This window comes from Dermacentor silvarum, chromosome 8 (genome assembly GCF_013339745.2).
Source record: "Dermacentor silvarum isolate Dsil-2018 chromosome 8, BIME_Dsil_1.4, whole genome shotgun sequence".
Taxonomy (NCBI): domain Eukaryota; kingdom Metazoa; phylum Arthropoda; class Arachnida; order Ixodida; family Ixodidae; genus Dermacentor; species Dermacentor silvarum.
In genome coordinates this window covers 49,609,674-49,630,981 of record NC_051161.1, presented here as the reverse complement: position 1 = coordinate 49,630,981, position 21,308 = coordinate 49,609,674, and the positions used below count along the sequence as shown (strand labels likewise).

At 43.3% G+C, this 21,308-nt stretch overlaps 1 protein-coding gene across 1 annotated transcript; it reads left to right on the top strand.

Annotated features, from left to right (window-relative positions):
- The first annotated feature begins 19 nt into the window (after window positions 1–19).
- Window positions 20–20,145, top strand: LOC119461189 (cell division cycle protein 123 homolog). Its single transcript, XM_037722411.2, is given in 12 exon segments — window positions 20–369; window positions 613–681; window positions 1,823–1,865; window positions 3,975–4,010; window positions 7,049–7,183; window positions 7,185–7,252; window positions 11,165–11,301; window positions 11,465–11,587; window positions 13,789–13,817; window positions 13,981–14,085; window positions 16,668–16,802; window positions 20,028–20,145. Coding segments are annotated over 12 exon segments (1,008 nt in total). The 5' UTR covers window positions 20–295; the 3' UTR covers window positions 20,082–20,145.
- The last annotated feature ends 1,163 nt before the right edge of the window (window positions 20,146–21,308 follow it).

The following is a 21,308-nucleotide window of genomic DNA, read 5'->3' as shown; positions in this document are numbered from 1 at the left end:
GACTTGTCGAACTTGCTGCAGTACGAAACTGCAAATAACGAAACACCGAGTAGTGGTGGCGTGTTTATGTGTTTGTGTTGTGTTTTCTGCTTTGGGTGACTGTGTCAGAACGTTACCGTGTGCGTTCGTGGTGCATCTACAGTAGTTAGTGTCGACAAGTTTACTGTCAAGAGCAACCCTTTTTGTGGAGCGTGATGTAGTTTCACCTACGTGCATTGCGAGGTTCCGCCAACTCTACTCGCGTGTCTAGCGTGCTTTCGAGTCTCCGCGCGAAACACACTAGCAGACAGCGATAATGAAGGTGCAAGACGTACTCAGCTGCAGTTTCTCTTCCTGGTATAGCGTCTTCAAAAATGCTACTATTACGAGGTGAGTCTCGAAAGGCAACTCGTTTGTTTTTAAAGTTTACTTACCCGTTCAGTAGTACTGGGTCATTGCTTGGAGGCGTTTGACAGGTTCAAACAAGTGCGGATCACACCGTGCTAGCAATTGAAGGATATATGAAATTGCCTCGATTGACCGTAGTCGTATCTCCTGGCATGAACTTATTTTTCTGGGCAGTGCCAGTCAGTTGAAACCTGTGTAACAAAGCGCCGCTATCGATATTTGCAGTGTTTGCATTCCCCTGACGAGCGATTTCATAAAGTATCTCCTCTCTGACGGTGTGGTGCTTCCAGGAAAGTGAGTATCAGTATTAATTTTTTTAAGCCACTGTTCTACGTGATAAGCTATTTGATATGTCTACTCCTTTTATACGTGTGTATGCAGCGCAATATATGCAGAGACTAGCTGAACGTGACGATGACTGGTGTCACCTCTTCTTTCTGACGCTTTTACGTGGTTGTTAGCCTATACATTACTTATTTGATGCTTATACATCTATGGCGTAATATGTGCTAAAAATTAGTGACACTAGAATTACGTGTGTCATCACTTATGATGTACCATTTCTGTGATGCTGCATATCCAGGAATTTCATTTTCAGAAATGGTTTCCTTTCAAAAGTCCACATGTGTTCGCTGTCATCTGCTATTGTGCTTTGAATTCACGGTTAACTGACATTTTCTTGTCGTCGTGGTAACAGTTCCGACTAATGCTATACCCTTCCCTGAACTACTTAAAGTAGCTAGATTAGTGTATATATGTCCGAAAGAAAATAGAACACAGAGACACTTGAGAGGTACGTGAACACAGCAAATTTATTTTTCACGAGAGGACTTGGTTCAGTCTAAACTCAGGGATCTCATTCTATGTATAATTTGCGTACAGCAGCGTTAAATGTTGGCGACATTAACTGATTCAAATACACATGTTGACAAGGCTTCACAGATCGAAACAAGGATTACCATAACATATCAACCAAGGCTGGTATAATGTGACGATTCTATTCCAATTCTTGTTTTTCACTGCTTCGTAAATGGCCCAAGCGGTGCTCTATCTACGTTATCACCAGGATCAGTCGGAACTAATCTGCTGGCACACTAAAATTGGGCATCTTTAGTTGCTGCAAGTCATCTTTATTACAGAAAAAAAAAAAAAAGATCCTGATGCTGGTTCAGTATCTACTTTCTCTGTGCTTGAGTAAGACATCCTGCAGCAAAAACTGCTGATTCACTCTGAAGAGGAGTTGCAGCATTAGCTGAGCATTTCTGTCTGAGTTGGTGGTTACTTGGATGTAGCTTATTGTAAATATGCCTTCTACTTTTGTAAATCAATGAATGAGGTTTGCCTTGGGGCACATGTGCTACTTCCCATTGACTCAGTAAACTTCTGTAGCTTGTGTTTTAAGGCTCCTCACCTTTTCATCTAAACCATTTTTCAGGGCCCCTTCATCTCAGAAGTACGACACAGACTCCGAAGATGAGGTGAGAAGCTGACTGTAGTTCTTGCACACTAGCCCTTGTATGACTCAAAGGAAATCTGCATCACCGTTTGTGAAATGATATGTTTTGCTCGAGCACAATGTAGTAATCAACTGATGTATATTGTAGAGTGCAAGACTTGAATATGTGACAAGAAACTGCAGCTGACACAATTTTTTTGTTTCAGCAGCCTTCTGAGCCTAGTTGCCACTTTAAGAAAAGTTTTGTTTTGATACTTTAGTATTTAAGGCTTGACAGAGCCCTGGGAATTGCTACCTCAAAATTGACACACAATTGGAGGCTACAAATAACAGTGTCACATTTACACTGAAGTGGTCATCAGTGTCAACAAAGTTAGGTCTACTGCCATATAAACACCACTCAACATTTATACTAAAGTGGTCATCAGTGTCAACATAGTTAGGTCTACTGGCGCATAAACACCACTCACCAAGGATCTCCAGCCTAAAGGGGCCCTGAACCACTTTTATCGAAGTGGAGGAAGACATTTGAAGTGAAAATAGGCTATTTCAGAATCACTTTGCCGCAAAAAGTACTTCAATGCATTCAGCAGAAGCGGAGTTATCGGCAATCAAACACAGGCTCCATTGTGCTCCCCTTCCTCCTCCAAAGCCTTGCACTGCGAAGGCTATGGCGGAGACGTCACTGTGGCGCGCAGTTCAAATTTCCGATTCGGTGCCTACGCCGTGCTAAGCGTAAGCCAAATGCGGCTGTCCTCGGAGAGCTGCAGTGTGCTTAGCCACTGGACTTGTGGCAGCACCTCGCGGCGGTTGCGGTGTAGCCGACCGCAGAGGCCAATAGCAGCCGCATATTGGAGTGCGCTTTATGACGAAATAAAGAGCACAGAAAAGAGCGAGGATCATGGGGTTTTTGAAACGAGAGCGTTTGAGAAAAAGGTGACTTCGCGCTCCGCTTTCGAGCTCCACGCACCACGTACGTGAGCAGAACTTGGCTGAGATGTTCACAACAGCGTATGATACCGGCGGACTATGTTATTTCACCAAGCCCGAGGGGTGGTTCGGGCCCCTTTAACCCCTCTCCTGTGTTAACCACACTGACACTACACTTGCAAATTTTCTAATCGCTCCGGCCCATCTCATTCTTGCCGGTGTCGACAGTGTCTTTTTTCCCTTAGTAGCCATGTAATGAACTGTCATTTGGCTCTCCTGTGTATTACACAGCGTGCCCATCTCCACATATTCATACCTATTTATAATGGCTTTGCTATTAAACACTATAGGTATACACTGTTAGGCTAGATTGGTGGCGCACTCTTTTGAATTCTCCTAGTGTTGGTCAATGGATAAAGATTACTTATTAATAGGTCACTCTTATGCCAATAACGTAGGCGCATTCAAATTGTGCACCGGAGCGATAATGTTATCAACAGTTGACCAGATCATGCGAAATCTACAGCTGATGATGCACATTTTTATGTTCATATTTTATTGCTGACATTTTTGTGGAGATAGGTAGGTGCTTAAGGGAAAGATTACGTGTGAATAGAAGTGTGTGGCAGCAGCATGACTTTGTTAATCTGGCTGAGCATTGCAAATATTATTTTTGGCTTCCGCAAATTTTGGTGCACTTGAGTGATTGAAAACAAAGTAATGGAGAACTTATTGAAGCTTTCACCGTATTGTTAAGCTGTTCTTGGACCCCTTGTGCACGAATCTTTTTAGTCACACTGACTGAAGAGCAAGTATCGTTTCTCGAAAGTGTTTACATGGTGGTACCGCACATGTTCCTAGTTTGTCGGCAGTAATGCGCACATGCTGCACTTTGCGGCATATAGAACTGCTTGCAGCATGCCACTCACTTTAATTACTTGCCACTGCTGTTTTCTTTTACCTTTTCACAGGTGGTTGTTTGAGTGTTGTGGGGCATGAGTGTTCATTTTTCATGAGCCCAAGTCTGAAAACTGTGAGAACTGTTTTCATTTTTCGTTTCCAAAGGTGTTGATGCACAGATTAGTTTGTGGGCATCTGCTACATGCATTTTTGTAGTCTTGTGTATCGCTTGAGCAACACCTTAGATTAAGCATCTGAATATTGGCAAGACTGCATCTTCTGTATTTTTCCTTCTTCTCAGGTGGACTGGTCTGAAGCTGATGATGACTCCACAGAGGTAACCGTCTTTCACAATGCCCTAGCATTCAGATTTTGCCGATACATTTAAATGATGTGAAGAGCATTACCTGTAATTCAGTGACAAGTGTAAACAAAGTATTGAAAACCGGGCATACTGATGTGGGTGAATGAAAGATGAACAAGTTAGGGATAGCTAGAACACATTCCGCCTGTTCTTTTAGTATTTTGTGCAGTGCCAGCATGAGTTCGGTGTCTGTGCTTAGAATGGGGCAACTGGATAAGCAGCAGTGTGATATCACACTGTCATGACTTGTGTTAAGAAAGAAAGAAAAGGTTTTTCTAAGTGTTATAGAAACAGGCAGGCATGTAGGCACCACATTTTTCAGTCACTTGCTTCACTCAGTTCTTTCTGTTTTTTGTTCATGTACGTTCATGTATATTTTGCTGTCTGCAGAATAAGCTGTCGTTTGAAAGTCTAGAATCGTTTCTCTTCTCGTTGGTGCCTAGTTTTATTAGTACAATATATAGTCACACAAGAGCAAACTAGCCCAGCTTGTTGCTTTCATTGCCTTCTGAAGGACATTTTATGGAAGTATCCCAGGCGTGAGGCAAGGGAGCTCAAGGCTTTTGGTAACATGATGGTAAGGGGATCCATGAAGCAGCTTTTAGCGGATCCACTGTTTTAAGAATTACTACTGAGTTACAGAATGGATATCAAGAGAAGGGAAGCGCAGTCGAGGACGGCAGAAAACTAGGTGGGGTGATGAAGTTCGGAAATTTGCAGGTGCAAGTTGGAATCAGCTAGCACAAGACAGGGGTAATTGGAGGTCGCAGGGAGAGGTCTTTGTGATGCAGTGGACATAAGTATAGGCTGATAATGATGATGACTATATGGCTAGACTCTTTGAATTTGTAAAAAGGCTGTTCATTGCCTTTCTGTGTTTTAAAATATTGTTGAATTCTGTTTGTGCAGTCACACTATATTAAATGAAAAACCTGGGTTTATTGTATCTTCTTATGAACATCATGTACTGTATGAAGTTTTCAGTTATGAAAATTACCATCAACAGTTGTCCTACGATGAATGGAAGAAACAACTAGAACACAAAAATAGTAACAGAAAACAAAAAACTAACAGAAAACTGCAGTGACCAACATGTTGCATGTGGTGCTTTCTGTTGGGTCATTATTTTTCGAACAGTACCACTTTACTTGGAGTAAGTTAAAGCTCAATTCTCCCTAGTAATTGAAAGTAGCTAACAGAGGCAAGTCTGGTTTAGTCAGTCATAAATTGTGCAGTTTCAGTTTATTTGTCCTGATTATTTACAGGAGCGGGAACAGGAACTAAAGGCTATACAGCCTGACAAAGGTCTGTGCTCCTAACGCAGTTCAACGTGGCAGTTGACTAACAGAAGCATGCGATAATTGCTTGCCAATCAAAATCAGCAAGTAAATAAATAAAAATAGAAAAAAATCACTATCGCCATACTATACTCCTATACAGCACTATGGAAACTATATACAGTACAATAGATATATACCGTGTCCCAGTTAATTCGGACTGAAGATTTTTAAAAAACCCCAAGAGCTCTAGAGAAGTCGTACCATACAACTGCATAGTAGCCGTAGTCATGTGTACTTACAGCCGGTATCTTTTTCACCACAAAGTAATAATTAATTACTTTTAATTAGTGAACTTTTAATTATTGCTTGAATGGCAAACATGTCAATTGCAAAGTTGTGGGGCACCTCAAATAACCTCCGAATCAAGCATTTGTTTTGTGCTCAGCTTTGCCTCGTTGTTTTTTTCTCTGAGAAAAAACAAAAGCGCGCGAAATACGCGAAATGTGAAATAGATGTGCTCCCGCACACCGCTACTCAAGTGCCTCCAAGCGAATAGCCACGGATACACAGCTTTAGTAGCGGTGGCAGCTCGATACAGGGCTTCACGCTATGTGATGGTCGCGCCATCATGAGAACACGCCGCTGACGCATTGATAAACGTAATGGAACCGTAAGGGGGGGTAGGGCGGGAGGGATTTCAAATCTGGGAAACCGTGACGGCGCACTTTGGACTGTAATTTTGTGCACAGCTTTTTTTTTTTTAGCATTGATTGAATTCCTTTTGCAGTTTTGTTTCATGATATGCAAAGGTTTAAAGCTATCCCTAGTGCCTCATGATCAAGCACAACATTCTTGCGTCCACAGATGCTGATGCTCATCACACCACGCTAGTTAGGTCACAAAACCTCTCGAGCCATCCTACATGACAAAGCCTTGCATGATGTGGCGATGAACGAATGCAGCCGTAGATGTTTCAAAGGTTGCTCGGAGGCGCTTGAATAGCGGCGCGCAAGCGCGCATCTGTTTCATATTTCGTGGGCTTTTGTTTTTTCTTGGAAAAAACAACCAGACACACTTCATCACGAAATAAATGCTTGATTCGGAGGTGTTTTGAGGTGCCCTACAACTTTGTAATTGCCATGTTTGCAATACAAGCAACAATGAAAAGTTCACTAATTAAAAGTAATTAATTAATTAATACTTCGTGATGAAAAAAATACTGGCTGTAAGTGCACACGACTGCCGCTACTATGCAGTTGGTAAGATTTTGCTAGAGCGCTTAGGCTTTTTTTAAATCATGGTCCAAGTCAACTGGGACACCCTGTATATACAAACTATTGTACTATATATACAAAAAGAAAAAAGCAATAACCACAACAGTTACGTTGTTAAAAGCACCCTGTGACATTACTGTTCAACCTTTCTTACATATCACTACCCCCTAATCTTATACAGGCATTTTTTACACCCAGTTGTAAACAAATTTGTTATTTAATATGTGGTAGAGCAAAGCAGGTTCAAAACTGCATTGGTGAATTGAGAAATGATAAAAAGTATTGCTGAATAACATGTGACTGTCCAAGTATCATGGGTGGTACATGGTATTCTCTTGCACCATTCAACGCACTTGATATGATACGGGAAGACAGTGAAAACAAAGGTCTACATTCGTCAGGGGTGTTGCAAGGCTTCTTTTGAGGCAACAAACCACACTGTAGCATGTCTTTGCAGATTCCCAGCTTCCCAGAGTTGGAAGAAGCAGTGTCTGCCGCCATCAAACGGCTTGGGGGTCGAGTGTTCCCCAAGTTGAACTGGAGCAGCCCCAAGGATGCCACGTGGATTGCCACCAACAACAGCCCCTGCTGCATGTGTTTTCGCAGACATCTGCCTCCTCCTGAAGAGCTCAGATTTTGTCACGCATGACCTCACACAGCCGTAAGGAACTTCTGTTGCTGTGGCCTTAAAGCTAGGGGACCTGCAACACTTTTCTAAGGCCACCATTTTTGCCATAGGCCTTTTTTTAGCATGTCGAAGAACAGCAAAAAGAATTATGGCAATTAATTCAAGCAAGCACGAGTAATCGGGAAACTTTAAAGTACAGTGGAATCTCTTTGATACGATTTTCACGGAACTGGAGAATAAAGCATATCATCCGAAAATCGTATCATCCAATGTATTATCCAACCAAATCTTATTATCAGAAAAAAAATGTAACAGATCCCAAAAAACGTATTATGTATAATCATGTCAACGAAGTTCCACTGTACAAGCAAAATGAAAGTGACCCTCAGTGTGAATTTTTCGGCTCTGGAAGCCACATTGCACTTTCCCACAATGGCGTAGGGTGTGCCCAACCGCTGCAGAGAATCATTGGTGTTAGGTGAAGGAAGTTGGCGGGCCATGGTTGCCGAGCCTGCTCTGCCTGTTGATGGCATTTCCATGGCCTCTACAATCTGGCAGCTTGTGGTCTGAACTCAAAAGTTGTGGCATCACTTCTATAGCTACAACAGCTTCCATGAGGTGGCTGTTAGCACGCTATGTGCTTGGCGTATTGATCTCATGGTTGCAACACCTCGCCTGTGCTTGTGTGATTCTTTAAATTGTTAGTAAAATGCAATGCCATAGTTTTTTTCACAGTACTTTTAGCACATGCAACCCCGCTAAGGTCTTGTAAAGGATTATAAAAGGTCTGTAAAAAAGAACCGCAGTGGTATACTAGCGGTAGAGCATTTGCCTCGTATGCGGGAGGTACCGAGCTCAAATACCGGTGCTGCAGGAAACCCACCGTTTTTTTTTTTTTCTAATGGGTGAAGGTGTTCCCTGGCCTGGTGCTCCGCTCTCGTGGGGGCCCACATCTCGAAAGAGAGCCCAGTAGAGATTTCAGGAGCTGTCTCTGGGTGCCTCTTGTCCAACTACAGACGGCCTTGTTGATGAGCTTCCGCCACTGCTGTGAGAGGCAAGGGCTGCCGCTGGGTACCTACCTGGTAAAATAGCTACAAGCGCACTCCTGGCCTGGTGCTCCACCATTATGGGACCTCAACGCTTGGGAAGGAGTGTTTGTCTACAACCTGAAGGCGTCCCCACCGTCAATAGCTGCTTGGGGCGCCACATGGGAAACGGCTGCCATGAGAGCGGCCCAAACATAACTTTTTTTTTTTTGGGTGCTCACAAGGGTTTTGATGGGAATTTAGGGCGCAGGCTCCTTTCCTGGCGCTCGGCCCCTGAAAGAAGCTGAGCGCCAGGCCTGGGTAATCTTGTGCCCATTTGAACCAGTGGGTGCCCAGCGGCAGTGGGAATCAAACCCACGACCGCCCGCAGCTGAGGTGGGCACTCTACAACTAGGCCGTGGCTGTGGTCTTGTAGTAGAGTGTAAAAAGCATCAATAAATAATTAACGGAAGAAGATTGTGGGAATGTAAATTTCAGTTTACATTTTCAACCAATGATCACAGTGCCACTCACGGATGTCTCATCCTGCCACACGAAGTGCACAAAATTGCCGCATTGTAGAGCCCTTATAAATGACTTGCATGCCATTTTCAACATGTCTAGTTTTTTTTCTGTTAAATGAGGGTTCAGGCCCTCTATGCCTTAGAAGAAATACTTGCAATCATCAGAGTGCTCCAAAAAAACTTGCTACAACACTTGTTTGTACGAACCACTTTTGGTTTTGGTAACCATGAAGTGGATGTGTCAGGACATCACAATACATTGGCTCGCTCCTCTCGTGTGATCGCTGCAGCTGCGGCATGCCAGTGCTGCCAGAAAAAATGCGCAGCAGTCTTGTTTAGTTTTTTTTTATGGGCAACGTCGCAATACCTAGCCTTATTGCTACACATCAGCAAAACTTGCTTCAGGGTCATGACAATGTTTATGACACTGCATCCCGCATATCGACATCCACTGTAGTATTGATTTAAAATATCTTGTGTTACCCAATCTTTGTACTTGCCAACTGTCAACAATTTATGTGTGAGAAGCATGATGCAATAGACTTTTTACAACAAGTTATATGTTAATACGCCTTTAAAGATGCCCTGAAATCACCTTAAGCTTGGCAAGCAAGCACATTCTATGGGTAAAGGACAGAGCTGTGACAATTTCAGTCAAGTCTTGAAGTTATATGAGGCGCATGGAGCTAGAAACAAGCATGTAAACACAACTGTAGAGAGCACTGTTTTCGACAAGAGAGCTTCTCTTTGCCATTTTAAAAATTTCCTGCTAATAATATGTGGCAGCAACTCATAGAGAGCAGTCATCGGGTGACCATTTTTGACCACGAATTACTTGAGTGCACAAGCCAGACATCTACAAGTTACTAAAAAAAAAGTAATAAAATAAGTTACCGAGTATCTGGCAAAAAATAAATAATTAGCATACTCATTACTCTATTGCGGAAAGTACTTGAGTAGAATACTGAGAGAAGTATCTATGATAGTTACTTGTAAGTTACTTTCAATTAACAAGTCTCGTTTCTAGAAGAATATAATAAAGTACAGCATTAACAAATGGCATAGTTCCTATCAAAAATTTGTTTTTTTTTGAAATTCGAATAGTGCAGCTTGCTCCCTATTTTCCCAAGCAAACTGTCACTCAAAAATGAGGCAAACGTAGTACAACCTAGCTTTTCTGAACGCAGGTAGTTAAGGTTTGAAAGTTGTTGCTGTGCTTGCTTAGATAGTATAAAGGGCTGTGAAAGTAAGCTTTTAAAAACTTTGCTGCAGTAAATCTGTTTTCTATTAAAGATAGTTGGGGAAATTTTAGAGGGTACAGTTAAAATTTCCTTTAAAACCTTGAACTAGAAAGTTGCAACATGGTCAGCAGCCTTCTGCCTTCATATTCAATCAGCCTTTTTCTGTGCTTGTTTATTACAAAGATGAGGGCAGTGGTCGTGAGACTTCTACCTAAGTTTACGTGCATTGTTGTACTTAAGCCATTTTTTGTTTGCGAGCAAGCATGATGCAGTACGGTGTTGCTGATGGTAATGCGGCCAGCAACGCAGTACTGCGTTTCGTGGCGCACAGGCTTGAGCTCATACAGTCAGCAGTCGATTGGCTCAAATAAGGCAGCAGGTAACTAAATCAAATCATTAAAGGTATGAGGCTTCCCTGCATGGTATCAGTGTATAGCATAGTATCGGTACACGGTGTCAGTGTACTTTTTACAAATTTCACAGGTTGGCAGGTATGTTGTTAAATCACACTGCTAAAAACTTTACGATGCTCGTTTTACTAAGGGGTCACTTAGTTGTGGACAAAATTTTCATTGAATACACACTTGCGCCCTCTCACACCCTTTGTCACTAATATTCATACTAACGCCTTTGAAATGAGCATGAGTGGGTATGCCTATCTGCGCACATATTTCACAAGCCATAGCTAGTGGACGAAGGTGACATTGTGTGCATTGCAAAGAAGTGGTTGTTTTTAAAATGATGGCAGGTTCCGCTCTTGAGAGCCTGCTGGTGTCTCAGTAAATCTCTAAATGATACAGAGCTTAATCCGAGGTATCACTGATCGAAGGTATCATGTGTGTGCCATCTTGTCATTTCGTGTTGTTATTCGTTCACTATGAATCAGGATCAACTAGCCCAAGCCTTATCACTGAAGACTGCCATTTCTCTTTTTTTTTTCCTTTATTTTTGTTTAGTGTTGGCGCCTATTCTGTTCTACAGTCATGTAATTTTCTCATTTATGAAAGCTCTTGTCATGGTAAATGTGAAACTTTGGTCACCTTGCAACTGTCACTTTGTGTGGACTTAACATCATGCCATATGTATTCCTTTACAGTTGCAGGTAGACATTGTTAGCATCGCTAATTCCTGATGTGGTGGTTTTGTTATGCTCAGATTTAAAGCCTGCACAGATTGGAACAAAGGTATGGACACCAGCAACCTTTTCCAGTACGAGCTCATCCTGAGAAAATGGGTGGAAATCGACCCAAGCACTGAGTTTCGATGCTTTGTGAAGGACTCCATCCTAATAGGCAAGTCTTTCCTGCTTGCTAACCATTTCACTGGTCATTCCATTTGTGGAAAATTGCATGTTAGAGTAAAAGAAAATCTCACAATAGGTGTCCCAAATAATTGCTCAATTACCACCAAAAGAGAGTAGCATAGATTTCACAGACATCCATCCTTGATTTTCAGGCATTTCACAACGGGACTACACGCACTACTACTATCACATTGAGGAACAAGAGGCAAACATCGTTCAGGATATAATGTCATTTTTTCACGAGAGAATCAAGTCCAAGTTTGTCTCTTCCTCATGTAAGTATCTTGCTCTTCTTGGATACCTTTATGTGTACACTGTTTGCCAAAAGCATACAGGCCACCTTGTCTGGGACCACCAGGCTGACGACAGACTGTTTAATGAAGCTCCTGAAGTATGCAAAAGGTTACAACGTCCTGGGGAATAAAAAAAAAAGGGAACTGTTGTACTTGCCATCTGAGAAGTCTAGAGTTTCTGAAGCGCCATGGGTATGCACCACACAGTCGAAGAACACACATGGTGAATGCGCAGAGTAGAACATACGAGCTGTGTTCAAAAAGAAACCAAACTTTTGAAATAGCGCGCCAACCGGCAGAGGGAGCACGCTTTGGTTATTGAGTGCATGTAGCGGCAGGTTTAGACAACAAACTGTCATTTGCCGCGTTTTGCTCGGACTGTTAATTGGCGAGCTACAACCGCTGAAATGAGCATGTGCGCAAGCTGTTCGTCGGATTAGTGCCAAACTGACAATGAAAAAGCTTGAAGAACAATGTGTGTGTGTGTGTGTGTGTGTGTGTGTGTGTGTGTGTGTGTGAAATTTTGCTACAATCTTGGCAAAACATTTATAGAGACATTTCAATTGCTTAGCCAGGCATACGGGGAGGACTGTATGCTGTCGCATGCAGTGCTATGAGCAGTTTAAGCATTTTAAACACTGTGGAATGTCGGTCGCTGACGATCCCAAGTCCGGACGACTTTCCACATCAACAGAAGATGACCATGTCGAGAGAATTCATGCTGTGATCCCTGGAAATCTTCGTTTAACTGTTCAAGAAGTTGCTGAGGAAGTGGGCATCAGCGTATGACCATGCCATCAAATTTTGAGTGACAAACTTGAGATGGATCTTCTCAGTGCAAAATTCGTACCGCGATTGTTGACTGGTGATCAGAAACAGACCCGTGTTGAAAAGCCAGGAACTGCTTGCCACTGCCAATGACAATGAAAACTTCCTTACGAACAACATGATAGGCGATGAGACGTGGGTTTATGGCTATAAAATTGAAACTAAGGTGTAGTCTTTGCAGTGGGTGGGCAAAGGGTCTCCTCCTGCAAAAAAGCATGCATGAGTCTGTCAAAGATCAAGGTGATGTTTGTGCTTTTTGACTGCAAAGGCATCGTCCATCAGGAATTTGTACCACGCGGTCAGATGGTAAACAAGGAAGTCTACTAGGGAATGCTAGCACGTTTGAGGGATGCTGTGCGCAGTAAGAGACCTGAATTGTGGGAAAACCAGATTTGGATGTTGCATCTTGACGATGTGCCGGCTCACGCGTCGCTCCTTGTACGCAGCTGCCTAGCAAAACATCACACTCCCGTTGTGCTCCTCGACCGTATTTTCCAGACCTAGCCCCAGCAGACTTTTTCCTGTTCCCCAAACTTAAAACCACGTTGAAAAGATGTTGTTTCCAAACCATAGATGAGATTCAAGAGAATGCGACAAGAGACCTGCACGCCATCCAAGAAAGTGCGTTCCAGGAGGCTTTCCAAAAATGGAGGAAACGATGGGAACAGTGTATTGCCAGTAGAGGGGACCACTTTGAGGGGAACAGTGCTTAAAATGTTGTACAATAAGCAATAAAGATGTTATAACATTAGTTCTGGTATTTTTGAACACACCTCGTATATTTTGGCAAAGATTGTACACCTGTAAGCAAAGGTAGGACGGCGGTTGTGTGAAAAAAAAAAAGAAAAAGACTTTCTTGGACAATTGATAGTGTCAAGCTGAAACCAACCAATGCACTGCCACTTTTGCAATGCAAAGACTGAACTACAGTTTTCAGTTTCATGTTACATGCGAAGGTGTCGAGGAATTTTTGTATTTTCCACAGAACCCCTATATCATTTAATTTTGATCATAGGTTTGTACACGACACCACTGCTAAATTTCATTAATTGATGGCATGCTGCTCACAAGGCTTTATTAATGGTAAAACTGATATGATGATGAACTCATGATGCACACAATGTGTGGTGCTTTTGTTGGTACTACCTCTCACTTTACATGGTGCTGAAGTAGTTGTCATATACGTATCTCACTGTATCTCGTGTATCTTGTATATCTCTTTGTCATACATGCTGATTGTAACGATCTCTCGTGTATTCACTTGTGCTGCAATCTTGAGCAGCCTATGTGATGATGCGTTGATTCTCGCTATTTGGAAAGAAAAATGGTTTGTTTTGTCCTTACATTTTTTACAGATGTGTTCGATGTATACAGAAAGAGAAAGGTAAGAAATATCCCAAAAATTTCTTGGAGCTTGTGGTACATGTAGTTGAATTTTCCTGCTTTTTAAGTCTGATGTTATGGCAGAAGTGCCAATAAGCAATGAATTTTGCTGCACGTCGGTTCGCAACCTTATTTAGTATGTCCCGTGGCACCTCTTGCCTCAGGATGTCGTGAAGCTCCTTGACTTCAATCCATTTGGGACGCACACTGACTCCCTCTTGTTTGACTGGGAAGAGCTCGAAAACTTCAAGGTGGACCAGGCTGCTGGGGTGAGTGCAAAGTGTTCACATCAATATGTTATTTATTCTCACTTACCTTAACCGCTCCAACCGATCATGCTTTCTGAAACTAATTATTGTGCTCAGGAAACTTTAAATCTGTTGTGCTGTAGAAGACTGCGATCAACTTTCTATTTACAGTTATGCAAATGAGTGGCTGTTGCTACACTATATTAACTTTGTACAGTCCAAAATCATGCGACTTATTTGTGAATACAGATATGGGCTGTGATAACATACGTCTAGTTACAGGTAGACATTTTGTTAAAATAGTTACTATAATGTTACAAGGTGCAACAATTGTATTGTAACACTATCGCATACCCTTCAGGTACAAGTTGAATTCTGCATGCTATAGTTGCTCGAACGGTTCTCTCGCTTTTTTTTTTTTATGTTCTCAGAATATTCGTGTTAGCTGACGTCTTGTAAATGAACACTTTAAATTTCTACAGAACATGATTTTATTGCATTAAAAAGACACATGCAAGTGAGAAACACGCAAACACATAGACCGACAACTAACAACTGATTTATTGAAATAGAAGATGGGGCAGGATGCGATAAATCAGTTGGTAGTTGACGCTCTTGGTGTCTGCATGTTTCTTCCTTGCATGTGTCTTTTTAGCGCCCTAAGGTCATGTTTTACAAATCACACCAACTTGCCCAAGAACAAGCTTTTTTGTTCTACAGAACATTCTTTGAAGGAGTACTGACACAAAAATTTGAAGTCGAGATAACTCGTGAAATTGATTTAGGTGGACACGCACACATCGTCTACAAAATATCAGCGGCGAATATAGCTTAGAACATATTTAAAATCAATTTTAAAAGTATGTGCGCGCAGCCACCCGGAAAGCACAGCACCTTGCGACATTGACATCAAGGAAGGATTGTAAATAACCAAGAAAACGCTACGTCACCGTAACTACGTCACGAGTTTGCGCTGCCGTCAGGGTGGGGCCTGGCGAGCAAGTTTCTCGCCGCTCCGATCGTCCTGGTGCTTTTTTTTTTCTGCCTGGTCGAGACGCTGGCCTCGTTCGCCGCTGACGGCAGCACAAAAATCGGCTCAATTGTTTCTGACACCAGATAACTCTTAGAGTAAAGTGACCTTGAAAGTGTGCATGTTATGAAACGTTGTGCGATATGGTTAATCCGCGTGATTTTGCCTCGCAAGCGGTCAGCGCAGCCGCAGCAGCAATCATCTCTACGAAGTGGCTCGCCTTGCTAATGTGTTTTCTCATCGCTACCAACGCCGTCGGCAAAACTAATTGTACTGTCAGTTATGAGCGTCATAAATGTGCAGACGTTTATTGTGTTGACGAATATAGGTGCTTTGTTACGAGCTGTGAACGGATTGCAAGGGCCGTCGGCCCCGGATCAGACGACCAGAGAGCTAGGCCTATACTGTTTCCCAGCGATCGCCAGCTTGCCTGTGGTGGATCGAATCAAAAGTGGTTGGCCACGTCTAATACGGTGGCGACTCCCGCCTGGAGGAAATAGTCGCCGCTGGATGACGAAAACGAGGACGGCGAGGACATCGCAAAGCTCGTGCAGGCGTAGCAGACGAACTAGCAACACGAAGCTCACTCGCCTGCGAGCGCGCTGGCTTGAACACGTCACAGTTTTGTGCGATCACGTGCTCACTGTGTTTACAATGCCTCTTCTCCCATCTTGGTGCTCTCTGAAACTGAAACTTAGACTGGTCACTGCAAAGAAGACTCCAAATAATTACCTGTAGCGCTCTGAAGCAAATGAGGCTTCGTGCCGTGATTACTGGGTCATTAGCTACTTATTACAGCAGAAAAAACAAGTTCGAAATTTTTTGTTTTAGTACTCCTTTAAATGGTTACAGATTTTAGTGACAGGTGGCTTTCGAACTACGTCATGTATGGAAGTCAACTACAGAGAATGTATATATTACTGTCTGAAGCAATCGCACGTGATATGTTTTGGTAGAGCAATGCACATATCATGCAGAGGTTGTGGGTGTGGCTCCTCTTTTATACAAGTTTATATTTTTTTACCACTTTCACCTTGCTTTTCTTTTAGTAACAGGGCAAAACTTACTGCAAATTTAACCCTCTTTCATATTGAATTCCACATTTCAGTTAAAAGACTGACTTTCTCTTATACTTTCATCTACTTTGTTGCCTGTAGGCTTCTTATAGTATATACTAAAAATCGAGACACCTGGTTCCCCCGATCCTCCTCACTCATATGTGGTGATTTTTGTTTGCTGACATTACATTAATTACACTTAAAGCTCACAGCTGTTGCTGAAGATATATTCTTTAGCACGAAAAGTTTTTTTAAAAAGGTAATATTGCCTTGTGCAGACTGAAATTAACAATGCCTGCAAGTGCATTATGTGCTGACACGCAATTGTGGTTACAGCTAGACATGGCTGAGCCATTTGTTGTTTTTCTCCACAAAGTTGTTTTCACTTCAAAAGTTAGCAGGGGGACATAGGCGTAGGCAAAACCTCCTTTTACTTTTTAGAAATTTTTTGTTTAGCCTTGGTTGCTGAATAATTACATGACACTACAGTAGTATTACTTCCGATTTGCTTTCAGTTGCCAGTATTTAGATACATGAAGGAAAACCGGGGTGTTCAGCCCAGTCCTTACCGTCACTATGCCCTGCCTCGGGACGTCGTGGACCTGTGTGCCGGTGAAGATGCGCAAAAGCTCATAGATCTCATGAAGCTGGTAAGAATCATCAGCGCGTTAACTTATTACAGCACTGTAAGAAACTCTATATTCATTGCTCTCTGCCTTGACCTTGCCTTGCCTTGTCCTGCCTTGCTTTGCCAGTGGACAACCACTGGCAAAGAAATACAGCATTTTAAGGCGAAAGCCTTTAATGGCTCATACTCGCGGCGTCCGTCCATCCATCCGTGCCCTGGAACGGTGCCAGCTGTGGCCTCTCCCCCTCACACTCTCTCAGCAATCACGTGATGGCACAGCGGCGGCGTCCGACCATCCGTCCGTCCGTCCGTTCCTAGTGGAATGGGCACAGGCTTTCGCCGAACACACTTTGGAATTTACAAAGTGTCCTTCAGTTTTTCAGCTAAAACATTGGTTTCCCGCAGGCTGGTGCTATAGTAATGGGCTACTAGAAAAAACTGAAATTCTGCTGTCTGGGTGTGTGGTGAAGCAGTGTTTTAGGATCAATCGTTCAGAATTTGTTCTCATGCTGGGAGTTTATTGTGCTAGACAGCAAAAGTAATACTAATGAACAAGGACTACAGTTGGGAAGTCCCATTTTAAGAAGTTGATAAACTTCTCGCATTGTTGTATTTGCACTTATAAAGCATGAATACAAATATAATATTCCGACAAGTAATGGGGTGGATCTTTGACTTGGAAAAATGATGTATGTAATATTATGACTATATTGCAGAATAGCGAAGTGTTCGTGTGGAATTCCCTGTGCATTACACATCCTTATCTAGTTACCTCCTGTATGGTATATGTGCATATACCATATTGATGTTGTGTTGGACATGCTTTTTTTTTATTCACAATTCATTTTTTACAATGCATCTGTGCTGTTGCATTATGTGCTATGTTCTGGCGAAGTAAAATGTATGTGCATGAATTACTGCCTTTGTAAAAATTCTTTAACAAGTGCTCGAAAGTGTTATATGTGGGCAACATTTTTAAGTATGTGATTTAATTACAGGTAACAGTAACTGTTAATGTAACTGCTTGAAAGAAACAGCTTTGCTAGAAATTGGGTTGTGATCCTGCACGGTCACACAAGTCTGGTGTCTTTTTTTTTTTTCACCAGCGGTATGGCAGTCATCTATTGTTAGCCATATAAGCATACTAAATAAATTAAGTCCACTGAGGCCCGCAGATGGGGGGATGCACCATTGCCTCAATTACTCTCTGTTGGTTCAAATTGAGCATGTTATTCTGAGGCCCCAGAACACCTGCAGTTGAGGGTTTGGCTTTGCAGCAAAGCACAGTTGCCTGGTGGCTCAACCCACAGTAGTTAGAAGTGCGAAATCAGGAGAAACAAAATATATTAAGGCCTTAAGTGTCTAAGTTGGCGGTGCCCTTGGCGGTGTCCTTGGCGGTGTCCTTGGCGGTGTCCTTGGCGGTGATCTTGGCGGTGATCTTGGCGAAACTATGCTGTGACGAAAAATGGCTGACACTGCAAAATATGCTCGGATTAACGTCACATTTGTTAGGGAGGTTCCTGTAAACAAAGTAGTGGCTTTGAAAAGAAAATTTAGTACATTTTGATCTGGGTGGGAATCGAACCCGTGCCTCGGGGGTGCGAGACGAGCATGCTTCCCTGAAGCCACGGCTACTACACGGTTCTGGCTTACTAAAGGTGTGCCTAATGTGTGCGTGATTGCACACGTCACATTGCAGCCATCTCGCTGACTAAAGGTGTAGCCTAGTGCGTGCACTAACATGCTGCACTTTAGGTACTATGTTAAGTGTTAATATGTGGTGTTCAGGAGGTTGCGTTAGTGACACATGTGTACTTCCCATTGCGACTCGTTATGTCTTGCAAGAAGTCAAGCCCCGATTGCATAACTTCATGTATTGCCGAATGTGCTGCAGGCTATTGCCTTCTTGTGTTACATGAGCAGAATACCTGCCAAACGTCTTTTTCGTCCTTGCTAAGCATTTTAGCAATAAAACAAGTTGCTTTTATGTAGTATACATTTGCAGTATATGGAGCCAAGTTTTGGTTTATAGGACACCCTGCGCGAAACAAGAACTTTCCATTTCTGATTACCGTAAAATTCCGAGCAAGCGCCCCCCTTCAAGCAAGTCGAAATTACCGGCAAAGTTAGGGAGGGCGCTATCCCGGAATGGTACCAAAATTCAAGATGGCAATGACAAAATTTTCCCACAAAAAAAAAAAAGAAGCGCAGTGGGAATGGCATTAAAATTTTATTGAACATGAACTTTATTAAGCCAAAGATTTGTTAGTAGTGTTTATCACTCTCAAAACCACCGAAAGAACTACAGAAAGAGCGCATCGACGCTGCACCGACGTGTCGCCGTGACCGGTGACACGAGCATTGGTTATGCAGCTTCTATTCCAGGCAACATTATGTCCGCTAGAGTAAAGTGACGCGTAATGTTCACTTTTTAAATACCGTGTCCATGGTGAAACGTTTAGCACTAGTGAGAGTTCCAAGACAAGTCAAGCTCAGCTGCAGTGCATCGATACCGATGGCGGACAGCGAACCGCGGCTCAGCCATGCTCGCATTGCAGCTGGTGGCGCCGTAAATATCAGCATGTTTTCTTCATTGTGTGAAATTATTGCGAGGAGAGGGTAAAGCGGCAACAACGCTAACAAAACATTGCTGCACGGGAGCATCGGCGGTTCGTTCTGAAGCGCCGTCTGCTACAGATTCGAAGTGAACTGGAAAAGGCCTAGCGATGATATCGGTGGCGGGTGATTAGCAGCGGTGAAGCTGCCGGCAATGCCAGAGCGTAGCCGTGACCACTCTGTTGCCGAGTGGTCACGTTGCTGTGCCGCAGGGAAATCCGCTGTGCCGTGTGAGAGGCAGATCTCGCCGTCAGCCGGCGGTCTGTGAACTACAGACAGCCAGCAGCAGTTCGCCCCGATGCGCACTTGTGCCCACTGGGGCGCCCGGGTGCGACCATTATTCAATGAAATGGCTCATCGGGGCACCCCGATGCGCCATTTCATTTCATCGATGCGCCATTTCATCGGGCACCCCAATGCGCACCGGTGCGACTTGCCGAATTTGCCATTATTTTCGTGTACTGGATGTGGCAGGCCAGTGTTGGTGCAAAGCGGGAGGGGGGGAGGCGCTTTCCCAGAACGGCACGGAAATTTGAAATTAGCAGTGAAGTTAGGGGGGGGGGGGGGCTCTTGCACGGGTGGGGGCGCTTGCTCGGAATTTTACGGTACATAATTTCTATTCCTCTTACAGAAACGAGGAGAGGATTCAACCGACGAAGATGACTGCAACCAGGGCACAAGTTGACGAAGTTGCTGCCTAAAATAAGAGTATATTCGCAAAAATAAACTTTACACATTTATACTTCTCATTTTAATGCAATTAGCATTCTTAGGATACTTCACTCTGTCCAGTGTCTGTCTGCCTATCTGTCGGTCTATGTCTCAAACCATTTTCCTTGCAACTTGGGACACTGGGCAGTCCATCGTCTAATGGGTAGAGTATGGGGCTGCTTTGCTGAGGGAACAGAGTTCGAAACCAACCGTCTGACCAAATTGAATCACTGGGTATGTGCTAATCTTCAATGAACCTCTTTGATGCCAGCTAGGGTCTCTGGGTATGTGGCACTGAATATGTGGTACTCATCAATGAAAAAAAATAATAATAATTAGAAATTTGTCTGAGGCAGGGAGTAATCGAAGCCGCGTCATATATATTCAGACAATCTTGTCAATATATAGCCACACGTGCACAGCGCGCGGACTTCACTGCAGTGCTGCTAGATAGTGCAGCGTGTCCAGAGGAAAGCACGCGAGAGGAACCCTACTGCACACCAGTGTTGCGGAGCTACCACTCCGGAATTGGAATGACTCCGGAATCATTATAGATTTTTACGACCCCGGAAAGGAATGGGAATGAAATAGCGAAAACGTTTGGAGGAATGGAATGGAAATAGAATTACGTCTTTTTACAAAAATAGAACACTTTTTTGTCTACGCACTGTTTATTGTCAAAATATGTCAAAGAACCAACCAGCCCACGTTCAAACGTTAGTGAGTCAGAGCCTTGAATTTAACAATAAAGCAGTATTTTTAAAATGGCTTCTCCCCCCCCCCCCCCCCTTACGCCTTGTGATTTTTTTTATACCTCGGTGGCGCCTTCGCCCCAGCCGCCTGCTGTCTCCCCACCCCCCTTCACTTCTTTGTTTTTGCTTCTGTTGGCGTCGGCGACTCGGACACATATTCAAAAAAGCGCTTCTTTAAGTTGTGATGCGTATTGATGCTAGCCCGATGCTTGTGTTCACTGCAAGCTTTCGCATACCAGCTTGCATGCCGTCTCACCTTGTACTCCTCCCCCCCACCCCCCCAACCCTTTTGCGGTACTGTCCCCCCTGTCTAGACACACGGACGCCTTTGCCTGAAACTCTGTGGACGAAGGTCTGCAAGTCAGTGCAGCACACAGTCGTACACGAACTGTACGCCCTCTCTCTCCATACAGAGAGAGAGAGAATAAACTTTAGAAAGCATTAGTTCG